The sequence below is a fragment of the Monopterus albus genome, unplaced genomic scaffold (genome assembly GCF_001952655.1).
Source record: "Monopterus albus unplaced genomic scaffold, M_albus_1.0 scaffold72.1, whole genome shotgun sequence".
Lineage (NCBI taxonomy): Eukaryota > Metazoa > Chordata > Actinopteri > Synbranchiformes > Synbranchidae > Monopterus > Monopterus albus.
Window position 1 is genome coordinate 1,809,064 of NW_018127952.1, and position 16,468 is coordinate 1,825,531.

At 39.9% G+C, this 16,468-nt stretch overlaps 1 protein-coding gene across 3 annotated transcripts in view; it reads left to right on the forward strand.

The window, feature by feature from the left end:
* itga11a (integrin, alpha 11a) overlaps positions 1–13,792 on the forward strand; it is a 51,040-nt gene extending 37,248 nt beyond the window's left edge. For 2 of the 3 annotated variants that reach the window (XM_020605680.1, XM_020605678.1), the window contains exons 17-30: positions 346–485; positions 1,799–1,909; positions 2,057–2,142; positions 2,265–2,475; positions 2,670–2,768; positions 7,600–7,676; positions 7,942–8,025; positions 8,270–8,360; positions 8,448–8,561; positions 9,491–9,574; positions 9,665–9,775; positions 9,967–10,062; positions 10,969–11,082; positions 12,523–13,792. In XM_020605680.1, the coding sequence (XP_020461336.1) occupies positions 346–485; positions 1,799–1,909; positions 2,057–2,142; positions 2,265–2,475; positions 2,670–2,768; positions 7,600–7,676; positions 7,942–8,025; positions 8,270–8,360; positions 8,448–8,561; positions 9,491–9,574; positions 9,665–9,775; positions 9,967–10,062; positions 10,969–11,082; positions 12,523–12,600 (1,496 nt within the window). In that variant the 3' untranslated portion in view covers positions 12,601–13,792. Of the gene's footprint in view, positions 1–345; positions 486–1,798; positions 1,910–2,056; positions 2,143–2,264; positions 2,476–2,669; positions 2,769–7,599; positions 7,677–7,941; positions 8,026–8,269; positions 8,361–8,447; positions 8,562–9,490; positions 9,575–9,664; positions 9,776–9,966; positions 10,063–10,968; positions 11,230–12,522 lie in introns of those variants that run through there. The other variant, XM_020605679.1, reaches the window with a different exon arrangement.
* The last annotated feature ends 2,676 nt before the right edge of the window (positions 13,793–16,468 follow it).

The window sequence follows — 16,468 nt, forward strand, 5'->3', positions numbered from 1 at the left end:
TCTCCATTTGACTTAAACACAATATATGCATAAGTCTTAGTGGATTTTTTCCTCATGCCTTGAAAACAGGGCGCAATAAATGGAAAGCTTCTAATACAGTGTGGTGTGGAAATGACTCAGGAACGAAGCCAGAGGATTTGGATTCTTATATGTTAGTCACACATTTGTCATATATTCAGAGTGGTGCTATTACTTCATTGCACTGCTACAATGAATCCATTTATCATAGCCTATTGCTGCTGTGTGTCAGTTAGTCTGCATTAACCTAAGTAAAAACAGAAGCCCCTGTATCTTAGAAGGATCTTGTACAGTTTCAGTTTCTTAACTCTTCCTATGACTCACTAGGGATCAAGTATAATGTCTCCATTGTGGAGAGGCGTTTCAGTCCTCGGGCGATATTGGACAATCCAAACAAGATGAAGCCTCAAAACCTGACCCTCCTTCCTGGAGAAGAGACCTGTGAACACATCTACTTCCACGTCATGGTGAGACCCACAATGAGGCTTTCAAAGGACAACCTGCAGTGAGAGCTTTGTTTTAATTTTATTTTTTACTGTTTACTAATGAATCCCAGGAATAGTGTATTTCAAAGTTTCACTGATTAGGGGAGATGGCTGAAAGACATGTAGTGCGCCTGGGGTTTTATGGAAACTTTGAGAATCATTTGAAGGCTACAATTGTTACGGTGTCACGTCGATCGGCTTCCTGGCTTTGTTTGTTTACTTGTTCTCTCCCCCGCTCCTCCGTCACCGCAATTAGTCGCCATGTCTGTCACCTGTTGCCTGTTATCTCCCGGTCCTGTTCCTTTGCGGTTCTCCCTGCAATCAGTCATCATTCCTCCCACCTGCCGTTCATTGTTTCCCGGTCCCGTCAAATATATATACCACCCTGTCTGCCGCTGCGCTTTTGCTGGTTCATACACAAGTGATACGCATACAATACCCTAGGTTACCCTACGTTTATGCAATTCGGTCTGTCAGTGCTACTCGGTTTGTCAGTGCTACTCAGTCTGCCAGTGCTGAGTGACCCAGCCACCCTGGTCCTTCCTGGTGTCGTCTTCTGTCTGGTCTCCTGCTCGTCTCCTGGGTCCTGTGTTTGCCCTGCTGCTCATCCCTCTTGGTTCCTGCCTGGTCTGCTCATCCCTCTTGGTTCCTGCCTGGTCTGCTCATCCCTCTTGGTTCCTGCCTGGTCTGCTCATCCCTCTTGGTTCCTGCCTGGTCTGCTCATCCCTCTTGGTTCCTGCCTGGTCTCCTCATCCCTCTTGGTTCCTGTCTGGTCTCCTCATCCCTCTTGGTTCCTGTCTGGTCTCCTCATCCCTCTTGGTTCCTGTCTGGTCTCCTCATCCCGCTTGGTTCTTGTCTGGTCTCGCCCCTGGGTCCTCGTCCTCCTGCCACCCAGCCTTGCCTGTGTTTTGTGCAATAAACCACTTTCTTTGGGCTCCTACTCCTCCTGGTCTGTGTCTGCAACTGGGGTCCACACCACACTCATACGTAACAACAGTGATGTTTCTGATGCTTTTCTGCTTTGACAAGAATAAAATTATGGCAGAATCACTGAATATTTGTACTTTTGTTAAATAGTCTACTTTTAACATGAATAAAAAAGCTTTAGTCAGCTACTTCAGTCTGAAAATGTCTGAGTACTGTACATTAAAATGAGATTGTAATCATGTTTTTTGTGGGCATTCTGCATCATGTACGTTTGTGTAAAATTAAAAGTTTCAAAAAATATTTGAAATCTATAGATAAAGTGCCATGACAGAGTAATTCCTTGAACTTAATGTTTTGTTGTATATTAGGAGACCAGTGATTATGCAAGGCCCATAGTGTTTGCTGTGCAAGTGGGGCTACAAGTTCCAGATGACGGAGTAGTCCTAGATGAAAGCTGGCCTACTGTTGTGAGGGCCGAGGTGAGAGACGATTTGACAGCTTATCCTGTCTTTGCTGTCAAGTTATTAAAATGCACTACCATAAATTACCTGATTCTGTCAAAGTACAAACTGAGAGGAAAGGATTAGTAGTTTCTTTGACTTACAAAAACATGTCTCTTGCGCTAGCTGCCCTTCTGGAACGGTTGTGACGAGGATGACCGCTGCATACCAGACCTTACACTGCAGAGTATGACTGACCTGATGACTCCAAAGTAGGTACACACATAGCATGCTCACAAGGAATATTCACACATGCTGTATTTACACACCTGAGTCACTCCTCAGGTGCTCTTCTGTTTATGATTTCACTCTACTCTCTCGCCTTCCATCCCAGTCAGTTTTGTGTGCAGCCTGTACAGTCTCGTGGCGCTTTTTGCCGCCATCACGGTGAACGAGGGACAGAGGGATCACTTCGGGTGCTAGAGGGAAACAGGAGGAGGATGGTGGTGGACGTCCGCCTCGAAAACAAAGGAGAGAATGCCTACAATGCTCGCCTCAATATCACCTACACACCCAATCTACGCTTCTCTAGCCTCATAGTCAAGGTACATCATCATCACTCTAGACTGTTCATGGGGTTTGTGAGTACAAATTCTCAAACTGCAAAATAGTCTAAAATTTGTAAAATACAAATATTTTGAAGCACCTCTGATTTAACAGCAGATGTTGTGAGATAAATGCTGCACTGAAGCTGTTAGTAAAGTCATAAAAAAATTAACTGTCATTGTTTTTGATCCAGGACAATTCTGACATCAAAATTGAGTGTTACATTGAGGATAGACTGAGGAATGAGAAGATCTGCAATGTCAGTGCTCCGTTCATGAGGGCCAAAACACAGGTGAAATGACAACACTCTGAGAACAAACAAAATATGTCATTATATAAAAAAATACTCAAATATTTTAACATGTCTAAAATATTACCTTCACTGTAGAGTTGTGACTGTGGCATTTTAACAGAATGTGTTAAAGGGTGCAAGTTTTGCTGCTGGTTTTGTGTGAAAACACAAGCAATATACAGTACATATGTCCAAAAAAGCCATATGTTTTAGTTGAGAATCATAATTTCTGTGTTTATTTGACCGAGTAGAAAAAAGATGTAAAAGTTGATCTTTCCAACCATCAAGAATTCAAAGAAATTACATTATCCTGTCAGAGAAATGTCAAAAGTCTGACTGAAATCTGTCCAAAAGTCCATTTACATTTAAAAAGGTTTTTCACTTAAATCAAAACTACTTTTTCAGTATTTTTTCCCGTAAAGGAAGGAGTAGAGATTGGCCAGCAGTGATTTAATATGGAAAGATCCATGTTGTGTTTCTTTTAAAAGGCCTTAACAGCTGCCATTTTCTATGATTTTGGAAAAATGGCCACTAAAACTGATTGTTTTCAAGACATCCATTTTCACGCAATTGAAAACCTTTTTGAAGAATCTGGTTGACAGGGTGGATGAACTTAGGTTTTTAAAGGATAAGGCCAATCATTTTCTATATTAATAGAAAATTCAAAGGCTAAAACCAACAATGAATTGCCGTTGCTTAAGGTTGATGTCTGTCAGTCTCCAACCTGGATTATCTTACTCGTCTGTGGCAGAGGATGAATCTGAAGCCATCATGGAGGTGCAGGCGGTGGACAACGTTGTGACTGAGGTGTTGAGGCCACACTTTTGGTAGTTGGCATGTTAAGTGGAGATTCTCTATCTCTCAAAACTGATCTTCCTCATGGTTTAAACTGTCCTGAGGCAGGCCCTGTCATGGCTCTTCTTCAGTGTTTCTTGTTGTGCTGTGTCTTCATGGTGTTTTGGTTTCTCTTGTCCTTGGCAGAGGAAACAAAGGAATGACAGGATCTAAAATAAGTTGAATAGAAATGGGTTTACTCCTGACTTGTAAATGGTTGAAATTGTCAGTGAAGTGCACTGCATGTAGGTCACATACAGCTGAGAGCCCTGTGTTCAGTGCCAGCAATGTGCTGAATCTATCAACTCCTCTGCTGACTGTTGGTAGAGGGCCACTGATAAGCACCTCTGTTTTCAAGCAGCTGAGCGTGTTCAGCAGATCAGTAAAAACTTGCTTCAGAACTTCTGATAGTTGTTGTGACCTCTGTATGTACTGTGATGTTTTTTACAGTTGGGGGTGCAGCCAGGATGTTTGGGATTCTTTCCATCATGTCAGAGACCATTTCCTTGGTATTTTTTGTTCCTTACGCCATTTAAATTCTTAATAGCACAGTCACCCACAATCAGAGTTTGATACCCAGTTTCCCTGTAACATTTTTCTTTCAGAATTATTCTCAGTCCTTATCCTGTTCTGTGTGGATGAGAGTTTACCCAGCTTAGGGAACGGAGATCCAGGGACCTCCAACAGCGGTGCAAATCCATTTGTACTACCCTGAACATAAGCATCAAGCCTGGGTGGAGTTAGTCCAGTGACAGTTTCAACAAAGATGATTTAAACAAGACAGCACAGACGTCTCTATACTACAGCTTTAGCTGCAGCATGTAAAATAGCGCTACAGTAATATTTGTTTAAAAGCTTTATATCAGATATTTTTAACCTACCCAGAGCTCACTTTTTTAGATACTTATATATAGATATATATGACTGTATATATGTGACTGTGTGAAGAAAAATCTCAGACTTTTCACCTCTTCCTCCTAAAACTCTAGCACATAAGATAGTGGAGACCAGCCCTCACACCAAAGGAGTTATTTCCCATGGCCTTATCGTAAACTCTACACAGTTCCAAGATCCATCAATAAGATGACAGTGGGAGGTTGATCTGAATTATGAGTTTCAGGATGATGAATGGGATGCAGTATTGGATAGAATCCATGTGTGTAAATTAATGAAGATTTCATATCTAGACATCCCTGGTGTGCGTTACAGTCTTATATCTTTATGACGTTGGATAGAATCCACTCATCCATTCATTTCCACTCGCCACGGTTTAATTCAACTTATATTGGACAAAAATCAGGTTATCTAAATTCAAACCTGACATTGACCCTTTATGTGATAGATGCAACCATGCATACACATGTTTTGGTCCTGCCCTGCATTTCTTACCTTTTGGAAGTCAATCTGTGCTTCCATTTCTAAGGTTTTGGACATAACTATTGATCCCTCCCTGGTTACTGTCCCCCCTAGCCTTCCTATCTAAAAACATCACTTCCAGAAAGATCTCCCTGCATTTCAATCTTAATTGCAAAGCAGTTTGGAAATCTACACAGTCACCTTCTTATATTCACTTGATAAAAGATCCAGTGAGCTGCCTGCATCTTGAAAAGATTAGATACACTAGTTAAGATACGCAAAATAATGTGGAGAGATTCCACTTTATCTGGGTCCACTTCTTTCTTACTTGTCTTCCCTTGATGCTGATGAATTTATTCTCCTATTAACTCCTTAAGTCTACTCCACTCAAGAGTATCCTCATAACTTTAAATTTATATTAGCAGCTAAATGCAAATTCCAGTAAAACCAGCACTCACCTACCCTCCCTCTGCCTAGAGGGAGGGGGAGGGGTATCTTATTGTTGTACTTTCACATCTTGTTCTATCAGTGACTCTAAATTTAAAAAAAAATCTTGTAAATAGTGAAAAAAAGTGAAGGGGTCTGAATATTTCCTGTAGCACTGTATACGAGTCCTGTTGCCACCACTTCCACATTCACCTGAAAGTGACAGACACAAAAATTTGTCAATCAACTTATATCAGCAAGGACCATCTTAACAACGGGGTACAGTACATAGAACAAACAAACACTGTTCATTAGCCATTTTCTGTCCCCACCGCCCTGGTGCACCAGGTGACACTGATGTTTGTTTCTCATCTGTTACCGATTTCCACATTCACTTCTGCTGTTTCCAGGCTTTTCCACAGGCTTATAATGTCAGCAATATTTATGAGACTCTGTGCTTTCCAGTGTGTTTTAGAGCAAAGGCATCAAGTTTTATTTTCAAGAGATTGATGTTTGAATTAAATTTTGATAGGGTTGACGCTGGTCGTACATCACACTGTACAATTAAAAGGTATTAAACAACACAGATTACACATACACAGTCTTTTCCATTGATATCTGGTCTTTCTTACTGTCTATACTGACACAAAGTCTGTTGACAAATGCTGTAGGAATGAACCAAAGCAGATTACTTCATTTCATGAAATGTCCTAACCACATCATTATCACAAATAATTGTCATCTCTTATGCTACTAAAAATTTACCATATTTCTATGCAAAGCATTTTTGACACTGCCTAAACCACTGTTTAGCTGAAAGAAATAAGAAACAGGAAACTCTGGCTTTTTAAAATTGTGTTTTTGTTCCTCTTGAGTGTATGCAGACACACAGAACATTACTTATTATGATTAATTGTTTGGTGATTGGCAGTAAACATGGCTCAGGGATGTGGGCACATTACGTCAGCCAGAAGGAGGAACAGGAGCTTTGTGTGCTGCCTGAATTTCCATGTTTAACTATGCTGCGCACAAACATCCTCCAGCCATAGACAGTCGTGTCTTCCAAACACACACCACTTGACGTACATGCGTCCTCATATTCCTGTGTGTGTCGGGGCTGGTGTTACTGATGCTGTGGGGACATAAACCTGTTTATAGTCAAGTTGTGAGGACTTGACGTCCTTATGGGGACAAAAAGCAATTCCCAAAAATATCATTATATTTTATGGTGATGACTTGGTATAGGGTTATGGTAAGGCTTAGACAACTGGTGTGAATCTCCATGAAATTAAGTCAGTGTAATGTCCTCTGAAGTTATGGAAACAACTGTGTGTGTGTGTGTGTGTGTATATATATGTGTCTTCAAAATGAGCATCACCCAGTCATATTGAAAACAGACTGGAAGTGATGTTTGTTTCTCATCTGTTACTGGATGGATGAGTCGTTTCTAGGACAAAGACCAGAGAGGCAGTTTTCCACAAAAGAGATCAGATGAAATGAAAATAAATCATCACATTCACATGTACATACTGTACTGTACATGTAGTTTGTCAAGGATGAGTCAGTTTCAATGGAAGAGGGAAGCCACAGTAAACTGTGTTATTTATTCCTCTCTGGCCAGATGCAATCCGTCAGGATTTCATTACAGCATGGCGGACTGTAAACAACGACACTCCATGCACCATGCTCTGCTCAGTCTGCTTTCTGCTACCAGTCAACTCATTGCTCCTCGTCTCCTCTCCAGACTTGGGGTTTCCTTCTGTTTTCGTTTAAGATTCCTCCATCATTTTCCATTTTCTTGCACTGCTGTCATCTCCTCTGTTTCTGTCTGTCTTCTTTCTTCTCATTTCTGCCTTTCAGTGCCTGTCAGCTTATACTTTGCTCTGAATCTGATTCTCACAAGTCTTGTATTTACGGCACTGTCCTCAGCTAAGGCACTCCTTAGGCAGCACCAACTGTGCTGGGTTCAAAGTCTGTGTCCTACCTGTACAGTCGGATGTTACTATACCATACTGCTGGGGAGGGTGTATATAGTAATGGATGGAGTCAGAAGAAGCTTCTGCCCTGTGTTTTTTAGTGGTTTTGTTATAAAAATCTCATGGTGATATTTATGCTCAAATATTTATGGGACACTGATTTAAATCAAAAATGATCAAATGTTTATTTTTATGCTGCAAATGTTTGATTTATTTTTCTAAACTTCTCCCTTGTGTAGGTGACGTTTCGTCTGGAGTTTGAGTTCAGCCGTACCGTCTTCCTCGAACATGTCAGGGTTATCCTGGAGGCCAGCAGGTGTGAACATAAATTTCAACTCTTAAGTGTGCTTTAAAATTATCGACACCTAAATGCATTTTCTTTTCACATGGGTCGGCGCTTAACTGTCCTTTGTGTCCTTACTGATGCTAACAATCAGCCAAGGCATCCAAAAAAATCACAACCATACACACCAAGTAGCAAGCTACAACTGCAATTGAGCTACAATGATAAATATTTTACCTGCAGCTGTAACATCATTATTCACGTTGTTTGAATTTTTTTGTCCTCCTTCTCTCAACAGTGATGGCGAGGAAAGGAGCACAGCTGATAATTTCAATGATATCTATTACTCACTGAAGTATGAAGCAGACCTTCTCTTCACTAGGTTTGTCAGTTTCTCATGATTTCTGATGATACAGTGCAAGCTCCTGAGGCTCTTGAGGTGATTTTTGAAGCAGTGAACTTGGAAGTGCAAGTAACTGGAACAAAATAATTTGGTATCTGAAAAATATTGAATAATATCATGGTTGGAAAAATAGGTTGTAGACACTGTAGGTGGAATGGTGGCTTTGTGATCATGTATTTAACTTTACATATTACTTGCTCCTGTTTATTCTTTACTCCAAAAGGGATTCAAAAGCAACTCAGTATGAGATCAAATCTGAGTTGTCGCTGGAAGAGCCTGGAGTTAGTGGTCTACCTTTCAACTTCACTTTCCAGGTGAGAACCAGGAGCCCCATCATCATGACTTGAATTAACCTGTACAGGAAAAATAATTTACATTGTTTACCCCTTGTTGTCTCTCAGATCCAGAACCTTGGTTACTTTCCAGTAAAAGATCTGCAGCTGAACATTGAAATCCCAGAAATGACAAAAAATGGAAACCAACTCCTGCAGATATCTGACTTCCATATTGACCAGGTGAGGGTGGAGCCTCAAACTCTGTGATGATTTAAGGTGAAAATGTGTAACCTTTGAAAGAATTATAGCACATTCTTCTGTTTAATTTAGGATGCACTCAGGAGCTTTGTACAGGTAGCTACAACCATTCTTGATATGATAGCAGTCGCTGGCTGTAGCTAATGTAGCACACTTGCTATATAATAAAGATTCTGCTTTGCTCTTGTATTTCAGTGTATAGCTAGTCCTTGTATGTATGACCCTGGACAAGCAATACAGAGGTTGGATTTATACATTATGTTTGTATGTAAATTGGCTATGTTTGAAATCCAGCAGAGCTGCTAATGTTAGCTTCCACAGGATGTGTTATTGTAACTGGAGCTTTTTTTAATGTTACGTATACTTGGTGGCCTTGGAAGTGACACTTGGTTACCACTGTAGGAGGTAAGGTAAGTGTTCACAAGGTTTCAACATGTGGAAGAATTGTTGACAGTTCTGCAGTGCCTAGTTAAGTTTGGTCCTCTCTGCTTGTGCTATTGGTAAATTGTTTTATCAGCAACTGTACCATGATCTAACAAATGTCACCTGCAGCCACAGATGTCATTGAACAGAAGTCCCATAAGCTTGCTTTATTATAATGTTTGTAGTGTTAGCACTGTTTATAAATATAAATATTAAAATGTATTTCCTCTTTTCTGTATTTTCTCTTTATTGTTCCTTTTTTCCACCCTATAAAGTATTGTTTGATCTCAACAACATACCATCATGATTTTGGATCAGGAGTTTAGGAAATATGTTTATTAGTAAAGATAGCTTTAGAGTTGCTGGTAGACTTTTTTTAAAACTTTGGAGAAAGTGGTCTACCTTTCAACTTCACTTTGAAGTGTTTTTTCTTACATATATAAGATTGTGACACTGCTCTTACACTTCACTCTTGTGTCACGCCTCAGAGAGATGGTTCACACTGTTTACCAGTACAGCATGTGGCACAGAGCAGGGCATCGCCTGAGGACCTTACACGCTTCTCCCGCCTGGTAAAGTACAAACCAACCAAACTGATTCTCAAGTAAGATTTTTATTTCCAACCTTTTTCCTTAAGGCTGTTGTCTGGCTTCTTCACACAGAACCGATCCAACACCCTAACTCTGCCAGTCCAGTGCACTGTCAATGTGGCCTCCTACAGAGAAATCACAGTTAGAATCACAGGAGCACTACAACTAGACACCTTACACACAGTGAGTTTAAAACTTAAATCATGTATACTGTACATAAACTTGGATGATCCCCCAGCTTTATAATAACATACCCATGCATACAGTATAACCTCTGTATTGATTTTGCTGTGTTTTTGCTTAGACTCTGGTGATGATAGCTTTATAGCTACAGCTGTGTTATGTGTTTGTGCACTTTTTGATTTCCTCTCCAGCTGAAGTTTAAAATACTGGAACTGGTAACCAGTGCTTCAGTGGAGCTCCCCTCCTCCAGCCCTATGTTTTTACATGAAGAGAGGCCTGTGAGGCATGTGAGTCAATAACCTATAGTGTAAACCGTACCGAGGTTGACCTCCCTGAAAACTGAATTCATACAACCAATCATAAATTTTATCCTAGCCATATGTGAATAAATTATTTTGTGCTTAAGGAGATCAGTCTTTAAAATGTATCTGAATGAAGTGAAAAAGTTAAAATAGTATTGTACTGTATATGAAATGGTCCACTTTATGTAACACTAAACAGTAATGTATTTTGCCACCTCTTTATAGAAAATATCAGTGGGTTCAGCTACAGTATAGCATGGTATTGCATAACTGAGGCAGTGTAGAATCAGACAGGAAAGGTTGGTATTGGAGCACACGTGCTATGTGGTGCTCAGGGACCGAAAGGACCAGCAGCACAACGTGTTAGAGTCTGAATCCAAGCACTAGTCTTTGCTGCCATCTAATGGCCAATGCAAACAGTCATACTGAAATTTTTTATATGCTTTAATGAGCAGATATACTGTATACTGATTTCTTTAAGCTTACAGGAGTTGTAAATGAAGTGGGAATGTTTTTCTGGTAAACCTGACTGTGATCAGTGCTTAGATTCATGTTAAGAGAGAGAGAATAATCTACATAAAGGTTTTCAATCCTGTTTCAGAATTTCTTAAAAACAGTCATGGGTTTATTCTATATATGTTTCTTATATTTACAGTAAGTTTTCTTTGTAAATATCATACTCAGCCTGTGTGTGTCCATCTGCTGGTTATATATAATCCAACATCATCTGTGGATAGATGTTTGATGTTTATAATAATTACTGACCATCATACATTTACATTAATACACTCAATTTATATGTGCAGCATGTTTGTACAAGATATACAAATCTGTTTATAACCCTATAGCAGACACTGAGATCTGTTTGTGTCATCTCATCTTGTCTGACAGATAACACTGGAGATCAGGAAGGGGGGCGATTACAGAATCCCTACGTGGATTATCATTGGGAGTATGTTGGGAGGGCTCTTGTTGTTGGCCCTGCTCAGTCTCGCTCTGTGGAAGGTAAGTCACAGTGTCGTGCACCGGTATTATTCATGCTGGGTTTAGCTACAGCCACCAGTAGCAGTTTTGTTCTCTTACCAAACACGTTACCTTGTGTCGTCATAATAATTAGCTTTTTACAGATGTATATGTAGTAACAGATCAGAGGCAGCTGTAATAAGAAAAAATGGCCAAGACCCATAAGGTTGCACCTACTGCATAGTACAGTACCACTATATAGCCATAGCAGTACTTCAGTGTAGGGTGAGACTGCCACCTCCTGGTAGAGGATGAAGCAATGCAAACATCCATCCATCCATCCATTAGCTAGCCTATCCCAGCTGACTCTGGGTGGGAGGAGGGGTACACCCCGGACAGGATGGCAGTCTATCATAGGGCTTTAAACAGCTAAGTCTAAAAAATGATGTGAAGAATATAAGCAGCCTCACATTCATGGTCAACACAGGAGCCGTTCACAGAAACACAGTAACTCTAAGCGATCATCAGTTGTCATGCTTTTCTTTGGGGCCAAGCTCTGGGATAGAACTGCTCAGGTTCACAATAAAGCTGTCGGCCTCCTATCACACTGTGTAAATATATATATTTTAAAATCACAGCCTGTGCTTTTCCTGCTTTGACATGTCAGAATATCTACTGGAACATTGGCTAGGAGGAGTAAAATAATCAAAGTATAGTCAGTTTGTTGGCTGTAGCTCAGGCAATAGAGCAGGTCAGCCTTTAACCACAACACTGGTGATTTGATCCTCCGTCGTGTCCACCTGTCAAAGTGCCCTTGAGGATAAGCGTAAGTCACGTTAAACTAAAGTATCTGCCAAATGAATAGAATGTAAAAAGGGGGAAGTAGAGAGAAAACATACACAAGTAATAGTTTCACCTCAGTCATAAACTGCCTGATAAATTGTTGCTGTTTCCTCTGGTGCCGCCATGAGCTGGACATGTTTCAGCAGCCATTAGATGGACCTCCATGCAATGCAGGGCTGCAAGTAACTATTATTTTCATTATTGTTTTGATTATTCACTTAATCATATCATGAATGAAAAAGTCTAAAACATCTGAAAATAGTGGAACATTTTCCCAGAGTCCATTGTGACATCTTCAGAAATCATTTTGATCAGTCAACAGTCTGAAGCACAAAGACATTAAATGAATTTTTACAGAAGACCAACAGCAGCAAATATTCAGTAGGTATTTTCTGACTATTTGTTTAGGCGTTAAAGAAATTTGGTCCATAGATCTATTGTCCAAACAGGATGTATTCAGTATACATACAGCCTCACAGAGCAGCTATTAGTCTTGTTCATTTTAGCTTAAGAGTAGATTTGAAGGATATGAAGGAATGAATAAATAAATAAAGATTGAATAGTGCCATGTTGGCCTCTGAAGCTGCAACATTTCATCATGTGTAATTTCTCTCTGTGTTTGACTGCTCTCCCACCCAGCTTGGCTTCTTCAGGAGACAGAAGCGGAGAGATAAAGATGAGCAGGAGGTCAATGGGAAAGTGGCAGAGGAACGGTAACGCAGGCTGAGGGCCCCCAGCAGACACCTTTTCCACAGGGGACCCAACACTCAGGGACCAACCCACCTCCCTCTGCTCCCAGACACCACAATGGCACCATGTAGACAGCTCTGCATGATAGCTGAAGCAAGGCATGTTCAGTGCACTGGATCTGTCCCACACCACGACCTCTGACCCTTAGAGTAGGCACTGTCACACTCACTTAGCGTTCCTGCACTGTTGCGACATTAGGGCCTTCTTTGTGTATGTATTTCACTGCCGTCCCCTCAAAGCCGTCCCTTCACAGACCATCAGGGGGTTGTTGTTTTCTTGGCTTCAGGTTGGAACTGGTGGTTTTTATTTTGACCATTTAAAAAAAAGAATAGAGCGAGCTTTGATCAATCTGCCCAAGAATATCAGGCCACAGTTTGCGCTAATGGCAAACTTTAACCAATTGCTCTTTTGTCTCTTCCCAACGTGTATTTATTTATCTCTCATGGTAAATTTTAAAATACATAAAAACCTCAAGGGTGACTTGCTACCGTAAATGTAGAATTATTATACTGTAAAGTGAATTCAGTGTTTTATCTGCAACATGTTCAGTTGACTTGCATAATAATTTATGAAGAAAGAAAACTGAACTAAAGTCACCAAAGTACAGACAAGATTCATGATGTTTAACTTTCAGAGACTCATGATTTTTGCTACAGAGAAGAATCTGCTAAATATGCATCCTCTCTTAAGAGTTCACTCTTTTCTTGTACCATTTTCATCCTGATAAACACACAGGATTTGATGCACTTTTACTTTGTACAAAATTAACTTGAAACTTTGTAAATAGTCAAGAACCTTTTTATACCCTTTCAGTAGCATCCTAGTTTTAAGTATTCCACGTGGTTTATGGCATTACTTTGTCAGTCAAGAAACTGCCGTAGGCATATTAGGCAAGTGAACTTTGTGTTACTGAATCTGTTACAATGAGACCGTTGCATGCCCTTTAACGTGCACTGCATCAGAGCAAAGGGTGAAATACTGCTGGAAAGATTTTTAGGATTTGAACAAAGTAATTCTTAAACAGAACCATAACCAAATGATAATCACATGCCATGAAGATGAGTTCAGTGAATGTACATTGCTTACAGTATGCCAGCACCCTCCTGGCCTTACTAATGAATGTATGTCCTAATTTGATGAGGTGTTAAAATCTGTAATATGCCAACAAATAAATCATTGTCTATACATATCTATGAATGGCCTTTTCATGGATAACTGACATGTTTCGACTGCAAAAAATATCTAAAACTGCACACACAGCTGTATGTAAAATGTTATTAGCACAGAATATACTGTTTGTATCTCAGTTTGTATGGAATGAAATTAAATAATTTATGACAGGTATGAATGAAGAATCAAATGGAAAGGTTTGCGGTCATGCCCTGGTTTAAACCTCAGTCTATTATCTGCAAAATAGTTGAAATTTAGATGTCTGGCTGCAGTGCTGTCAGGGATAAAATCTTATCTAAGAAAAGTGCGTGCTCTTTTGAGTTTTTAAAAACTTTAAGAAATGAACACAGGCACCCATGGTTTCATTTGTGTGGAAGGATAGAGGTTTGATTCACCCAGCTGCTAGCCATTTGCCACTGTCAATTCTACACTGAAAAAAATACGGTGAGACTTTGCACAATAAAAATATTGACTTTTTTTTCAATCAAACTGTCAGTCTATCAATCAATCAAAACTATATGTACAGCTGACACAGGAACACTAGTAGGAACTCTGGGTGTCCAGATGGTAATTAGTTTGCAACTGTTTGAAATCATAGAATCATATATGAAGGATGTCCCACACAGTATGAGCTGCTGCTGTCAGAAATGTTTTCAGAGTTTGAAACTGCTGCAGAAGACACACTTCAGTTAATGGTTTGAGACACTAAGAATCTAAAAGAGACAGCTGTTTCAGGACCAAGTGAAAGGACTCGAGCCATTAGGCTCAAAATATACAACTTCTTCACAGAGCAATATGTCAAAGCAGCAACACACGGGGCACTGGGAAAAGTAAAGCGAATTCCCCAAAGTAGAATGCAGGAAGTTAATCTAGTCACTGAGAGCTGGTACTGTATTGACTGTCCACTTAAGGAATATGGCAAAGAAAGTTTTTTCTGCTGGTAAAGTGGTCAAACAAGAAGTTAGTGATCTCATCTACATACATGGAGAATGGGAAGAAGACAGAAAGCATGTTACATCCATATGTTAAGAAGACAGTCTATCCCTGAGCCACATGATTTCATGTTTCATATACAATGGCATTTAGATAGGTACATGCGTGATATGTGGTTGTGAATGAGAGTCTGTGAAAGGCTATTTTGTCTAATTTGTATGCTTCCAGTGGTATGTACATCTCATTTAGAGGAATAATAACCCAGCTGTAGTTACAAAGAAAGAGACAGAAGACGTTAGCTTGTGTTCAGCTTGTCTGCAGGATTTATTCTGCAGTGCTGAAAACTCAGGGGGTTTTAAGTTCTTGACTAGCACATACAGTGAGCACCATCTAGTGACCTGTTTGAATATCTCTGACACAGTATCAACAGCAGAGCACAAATACAATGGACTTCACTACTCTGGATAAGACTGTGGAACAAAATAATTGTTTTGATTCTTATTGTAGTCCTCTTAAGAACATGCATGTTATGTCTTTGCGCTTTGAGTGTGCTGTAAAGCATAGAAAGGCGCTATACAAATATAAGACCATTTACTATTCTGTCACATTTTCACCCTTTTACACAGACCATATATATTACACCTCTTTGGGGAAAATTAAAAGAATAATGAGACCCATCCATGGCTTCAGTAAGAGCATGTGAGGTGTGTGTGAGGCTGAGTGCTGCATCTTTCACTGGTATGGTTGTGGCTTTTGCATCTTTGTCACTGCAACACAGCATTTCTGAAGAATGAAGGCTGCATAACCATCATGCCTGCTGTCTCAAATCTCTCACCAGGTGTTGTTGACACAAGAGCCAAAACCAACCAGCTTGTCATCCTCTGATACTGCAGCTGTTGTCGCAGCTGATTTATAGTTTTATAGAGGAGAGACTGGATTTCTTTTAAGCTCAGGGCACATCACAAATTAAAATAAGCTGTTCTTGCTGTGCACCTCTGCTACATATAAAAACTCTGGCAGCTTCTTCTTTTTGTTGATTCTTGATAAACTACATGGTATACCTCCTGTCCTTCTCAACAAGCCAGTGGATGTGCAACCACCTCACACACAGTATAGATACCGGCTTTCATCAAACTTGATTTGACAGTTCTAGGTGAAAGGTTATCCAATCAGAAGCTTTGTCCCGCCCCCAAAACAAATGGTATATAGAAAGTATAGTAGTGATTTGTATATTAAATAGAGTTGAGCTGATATTTAGTTTCAAAAATGAGGAGACAACGGCTATTTTAAAAAAAGACATAACCATTATTATTGGGGTTTCTGTTTGTAATGTTATATAGTGAATAAAACAAATGGTGCATAGAAAGTATAGAGCTGACCAGATATTTAGTTTCAAAAGAGGACACGACAGATGTCCTTGAGTTAGGTTTGAGTAATTGTAGAGGTGTGAAACAGATATTTACAAAAGACACAACCGCTATTATGTAGTGTGAGATTAATAAAACAAAAATGGACATACAGCTAAAACAGAGTAGTGATTTTGCACATTTTTGACCCATGGGGAACATGAGACAACGGATGTCCTTGAGTTATTTATTGGGGGTAATTCTGTAGATGGTTAAAACAGAGCCTATAGCATATGTTCCTCATCACAGAGCTGTGTTTTTTGTAAGAGAGGTGCAAAAACAGGGGGTAAAACACCTCGCAGCTGTTCACCCCCCTCTCTCAGACT